The following is a 6,000-nucleotide window of genomic DNA, read 5'->3' as shown; positions in this document are numbered from 1 at the left end:
GCGCCTCCCCCTGCCGCATGTGCGCGGTGTTGTGTGCCCGGCCCTGCTCCTCCTCCTCCCCTCCCCTCGCCGCCGTCCCCTCCCCCAGCGGCCCCGAGTGAGCGCGAGCGCCACACAGCCCCGGGCCGCCGCCGCCGAGCGCGCCGAGACGCCGAACAGGTGGCCGGAGGCTGCGGGCGCTGCAGCGGGGAGAGGTGAGGCGAGCCCCGGGCCAGGCGAGGGCGGCCGGGCCGGGCCGGGCATGCGAGCCGAGCGGCCCCCCGGCGCCGCCGCTTGCCCGCGCCCCTAGCCTCCCGCGCGCCCGTGCAGCGGCCCCGCCGCGCCCAGCGTCCAGCCGCCCCGGCCCGGGGCCGCTCCGGCCGCGGTCAGCGAGGGGCGCGGGCCGGCCCGCGACGGCGGCGGCGGCGGCATGAAAGTGACCGTGTGCTTCGGGAGGACCCGGGTGGTCGTGCCGTGCGGCGACGGCCACATGAAAGTTTTCAGCCTCATCCAGCAAGCGGTGACCCGCTACCGGAAGGCCATCGCCAAGGTGAGGGGCTGGGGGCGCGAGGGGCGCGGGGGGTGGGGGCGGGAGAAGGGGGGAGGGAGGAGGAGAGGGAGGAGGAAGAGGAGGAGGGGGAAGGCGCCGGGATCAATATGGCGCTTCCTGGAAAGGGGAGGAGGGAGACGGATGGGAGGCGGGGAAAGGGAAAGTGCGGCGGCCGGGCCGGGCCGGGCCTCGCGGGCGCCCCCCGCCCCGGGGCCGCGGGCGGCAAAGTTGTGGGCGCGGGCCGGGCCGGCGGGACGGGCGCAGCCCCGGGTGAGCGCGCCGGACCCCACGGCCCCTCCCGGGCCGAGCGCCTCCCTCCTCTCCCTCGGGGCTCCGGCCACCGGCTCCCCTCCGGAGCCTGCCCTGGGAGCGGAGCCCGAGCCCAGCCCTCCGGGGGGCGCGGGCGAAGCCTGGCCGGACGCCTCTCTCCCGGCCGCGGCTGCGGGCGGTTGAAATCCAGCCTCAGGCCTCTCCCCGCTCCCAGGCCCCGCGGCGGAGGCTGGGGAAAGGGAACTTTTTAGGTTGGAGCAGAGTTTAAATATTCCACACACGGCGGAGAGCGGCCGCATTTGTGCTCCAACTCTCCCTTCGCCCGGGCGGGGGAACGAGCCGGAGCGCCCTGCCCTGTCCTCGGAGCCGCCCGCGGGCACGGCCGGCTGCTGGGGGACAGTCGCCGGCTCGCGGTCGGGAAGGCTGCCCCCAGGGGTACCCCCGCTTCCGCCGGCTCGCGGACGTTAGCGGGGCACGGAATCCCGGTGCAGGAGAGGCTGGCGTGCAGCGCTCCTTGAAAACGCACAACCCTGCAGTCAGTCACTGCATTAAAAGTTTTCCTGCGAGGACCTCAGCGTTTACGTATCTGGAACTAGTTCCATATGGTGCCGGGGCTGCGGAGCCAGGGTCTGATTTAGGAGTGGAGTAGATTTCCCTTTTTCTTCGTGGAGTGATAACATTGTCTCCACTCAACTGCGTTCCTCTACAATGTGTCAGAAGTGAAAAGGCATTTTGTTAAATTGTTTTATCGGCTGTCTGTGTTTGACAACAGCCTACACCTCCGAAGTTTCTGTCAAGCACCTGAGGATATCTCCTTTGCTGTAGAGTAACGTTTTGTGGAGACAGCAAGGTCACTTAAGCATTTTCTCATTTGTTCCCGGTAGTGGAGTAGCCCTTGCTTCTGTGGGCGTTGAGGCAGTACACGGGGGCTTTGCCAGTCTGGGTGTATACAGGGTGCTGGGGGCAGCATCCTTCAGTTCTCTCTGAACTCAAGGGGAGAAAACTTTTTTTACGCTATTGTTTGATTTTTAGTATATATTGGAAAGAATAGCATGAATTTGGCCTTTTCAAGATAATCTTGGGGCCATTTAGGAACCTGACACAATGGTGGAAGGTGTTGACTTTATTTAACTGCTCTAAAACGTTCCTTACACTTGGTTGAACTGTTATTGAAAATCAAATAAAATTAGTGGAAATTGGCATCCGTTTATCTTACATTGCTGACAAGGGGAAAGAAACATGCTCTCCACATCTACATTTAGCATTTAAAAAGACTGTTTATGAATGGCAGTTTATGATATAAATGTTCTAAATCAATAATCAGATTGTATATGTACTTCGGAAACCAAAATAAGTTGTGAACGGAAAGAGAAATACAATAATACATAATCTGTGGTGTGCCTGAGTTACTGAATAGGGAGAGGTGAGGGACGTTTCCTTTCATTTTACTTGTTTTACACGCTTAAAATGAGTTCTGTTTCGTTATGCGCACAATGGACTTTGGTTAAAAAAAGGCTGTTTGGGGGGCGCCTGGGTGGCGCAGTCGGTTAAGCGTCCGACTTCAGCCAGGTCACGATCTCGCGGTCTGTGAGTTCGAGCCCCGCGTCAGGCTCTGGGCTGATGGCTCAGAGCCTGGAGCCTGTTTCCGATTCTGTGTCTCCTTCTCTCTCTGCCCCTCCCCTGTTCATGCTCTGTCTCTCTCTGTCCCAAAAATGAATAAACGTTGAAAAAAAAATTAAAAAAAAAAAAAGGCTGTTTGGGAGATACAAATGTAGTTATTTGGTTGATTGAATCATTCATTCCTTCCCACAGAAATTCTTAAACATTTACTGTGTCCAAGGTATTGTTCTGGGTGCTGGACATGTAGGGGGCCCATTGGCTGCTTTGTGGAAATTGGAATGTGAGAGTCTAGGACAAGAGGCTCCATGGTCCTTCCAGTGAAGGAGACCAGTGGTGTGTCCGGGCACATGATTGGGCCGTGAGGAGAGGAGCATCTGGGATGTTGGGTAGATGTAACTGAGGAGCCTTGGTAATATATTTGGACTAGTGTTTTTAAATATTAGTGGTAGTTGTTCCATAGTGACCTGGGCCCATGGAAAAGGGAGTGCAGTTCCCTTATGAGAGTCTGGGAAGGCATCCTTAAGAGAAGGGACATGTGAGCTAAGTTTTTAGAGGGTAAGTGTGAGATCCCCAGGTGGAGAAGGAAGGGAGGATGATTATCAGAGGGTGGTGGTAGCATTGGAGTTGGATATGAACGAGAGGCAGGAGTCAGAGATGAGTCAGGGCATTCTAAAATTATTTAAAGGCTCTTTCAGTGCAATTCACAGTTCAGTGGGTGAATTTTAAGATGGGCTTTGTAGGACACAAAGTTTAATCATTGAATCACAAGACTGTTGACTCTCAGATGTTCCAAGAGTCTGAGTGTCTTCTAGGTTCATTTGTGTTTTTTCTTCTGAAATTGCTAGGTAATGGTTAAGATTAAACTTCAGTCTTTCTTCTCATTTCTCCCATTTTATTTAAGGTGATTATGAAGCAAACATATTAAGACTTGCTGTAAATTTTATCCTCTTATCTCTTCTTTATCCCTTATTGTTTAATAGGATAAGATAAATTTTGTATGAAGAATTGGGTAGCTGGGTAGTTGTGGAGAGGTGTTTTGAGTTGCTAGGTGACATGTGGCATGACAGACCCCTGTCTGGTGGGGAAAATGTGGAAAGATCCTGTGGCTTTGAATAAAAATCAACTAAGTCTGCCCCCCCCCCAAAAAAAAAAGAATGGAAAAGGGAGAATAAAGGTCCCAAGTCACCAAAGCTTTCTCTGCTATAAGCGTTTTGTAGTGTGGTGGGGCTATTATATTTGGCATTATATTTGAGCTGTTTTCAGGTTAAACAAATCAATTTTTCTGGGCAGTGGAGTGGTGTGACTTAATACCAGAAATGTCCTCAATAAGCAGATATTTGAAGGCTTACACTTAGTCATAGCATTTTTTTTTTCCTCTAGTGAAAAAATGTTTTTCTGCTTATGATCGCTGACGAGTGAAGATGCTTTGGCTTTTCCATCTCCGTCTTCCCATCCTCATCCTGACCCTGTCTAAGGAGGGTGTTCTGCTAGACACTGAGAATTCTCTTGCAGGCACTCTTCTTGAGTGCTTGGAATCGGAGGACTGGCTGCTGTGTATGTGTCTGTTCGTTCTTCTCGTGCCTGCAGCCTGACTCATCCCTGAATCCTGATGGACACAGGGTACAGAGCACCAACTGCAGTGACTTGTTAGTGTGGTGCCCTTGGTTTCTGGAGTTTTCTTTGCTGGCCACTCCTTAATTTTGAGTGAATCAAGGTTGGCCCCGAGGCTTCCCATTTTTCCTGCTGTACATCCTAAATCTGGTTAGGAGAAAGTCTTCATGCTTGCTTAAAAAATGTTAGTATTTTAGGGGCACCTGGGTGGCGTTTAAGCATCCGACTTCAGCTCAGGTCATGATCTCATGGTTTGTGAGTTCGAGCCCCCTGTCGGGCTCTGTGCTGACAGCTCAGAGCCTGGAGCCTGCTTCAGATTCTGTGTCTCCCTCTCTCTCTGCCCCTCCCCTGCTCATGCTCTGTCTCTTCCTCTCTCTCTCTCAAATATAAATAAACATTAAAAAAAATTTAAAAAAATGTTAGTATTTGAAGGGCTGCTGTGTACAAAATGTTATGTTCTATGGAGAACTATAAGACAAAATCCTTGCACTCAAGAAGAACATAATCTAGGAGACAAGATGGGTACATAAAACAATAATAGGTGGTAGCATTAATTAACAACAGGGTGTTAGAGACAGTAATTGATTCCAGATTTTAGAGACATGCGTGGTTATTATGGCATTGGGTGGGGGGGGGGTCCCATTTGGTCACTAGGGTTGGTATTGGGCTTAGTGAGTGGGGCAGCTAACCTTACTGTAGGGCAAGTGCTTCCTAGTTGGGTACTAGAGTAATCTCAAAAAGCACCTGCCTGGCTAAGATGTTTTGGTTCTCAAGGTCTGCCGTGGGGTCCAGGCATGAGAATCTGGAGAGCATCTGCTGCGTTTCTGAGAGGTGGAAAGGAGGGGATGGTATGAAGGGAAACTGTGTGATCCCAGGTGATTCAGGCTTTCAGGGCTAGTTTGGCTCCTGTGGAGCATTCATGCAAGATGGTGGGTCAGGATCAGGAGGAAAACTCTGAATGCCAGGGCATGACCAGTGGGATGTTACCCAGTTTGATGGTACAGGAAGGACTAGGTTATTTGGGCAGGGTAGTAATAGGGACTAGTGGTCCTCTGGGAGGATGTCTGGAATAGCTCTTTGGATGGGATCTGCCTTCAGTCTAAGTGCTGCTAGCTGAGTGCTGAGTAACAGAGGAAGAAGGGTAAAGTGAGGGAGGGGAATTGCAGGAACCCCTTAACTCACTGCTTCCCCCATAGTCCTCCTCTCTTGGGGGTGGTAGGAGCTTTGGTTTGGGTTTAGAGACATAGGTTTATTTATTATTGTTATGACTATTTTTTATTACCATTTAACCTTGAGCAAATGAACCCTACAGAACTTTATTTTGCTCATGACTAAAGTGGGCTACTCCCTTGCAGGGTTGATGTGAGTGCTGGACAGATGATGAATATGAAACTCTTCAGGGCTGGATCTGAATCACTAATGTTTCACTCACCAGCTTTACTTCCTGGGAAGCTTTCCCAAGTATCCTATTATTCCTGTTTGGTTTTTTTCCTCTTAAGAAGGCAGTGGTAATTCAATTAAAGATTAGGTAAAAGTGTTAGTATTTGCCTAAACAGTACTGCAGTCAGAAGAGCAGTGTGTGTGTGTGTGTGTGTGTGTGTGTGTGTGTGTGTGTGATTGGCTTTATTCTGTGGCCTCTGGCCTTTGGGGCCACTGCTTCTGTCACTGAGGCAGGGAAACCTAGTAATTAGAATCATTTTGTTATTAAAAAAACAAACACGAGTTTACAGACACTTGAAAATGTGCTCTTCTCTATTTGGCAGGGGTGGGGCGGGGAACTGTTGACTAGTGAAACCATACAACTCATGGTTTTGATGAAAAATCTTAACAGTTGCTGTGAGATTTTCCTGCAAATACATATATAACTGTTGACACATTTACAAGCTTATTGAAACTTTTAGGAAAACAGTTATATTGTTGCAGTGTGTGAATGACAATAGAAACAAGCATAAACATAGTGAAATGAAGTA

General features: G+C 50.6%; 1 protein-coding gene across 14 annotated transcripts in view; it reads left to right on the top strand.

The window, feature by feature from the left end:
• Positions 1–394: 394 nt before the first annotated feature.
• PARD3 (par-3 family cell polarity regulator) overlaps positions 395–6,000 on the top strand; it is a 670,780-nt gene continuing 665,174 nt past the window's right edge. For all 14 annotated transcript variants that reach the window (XM_030321422.1, XM_030321420.1, XM_030321421.1 and 11 more), the window contains exon 1: positions 395–529. In XM_030321422.1, the coding sequence (XP_030177282.1) occupies positions 410–529 (120 nt within the window). In that variant the 5' untranslated portion in view covers positions 395–409. The remainder of the gene's footprint in view (positions 530–6,000) is intronic.

Source organism: Lynx canadensis, chromosome B4 (genome assembly GCF_007474595.2).
Source record: "Lynx canadensis isolate LIC74 chromosome B4, mLynCan4.pri.v2, whole genome shotgun sequence".
NCBI classification, from domain to species: Eukaryota; Metazoa; Chordata; class Mammalia; order Carnivora; family Felidae; genus Lynx; species Lynx canadensis.
Note: the sequence above shows the minus strand (reverse complement) of the source record. Positions and strands in the feature narration are given on the sequence as shown.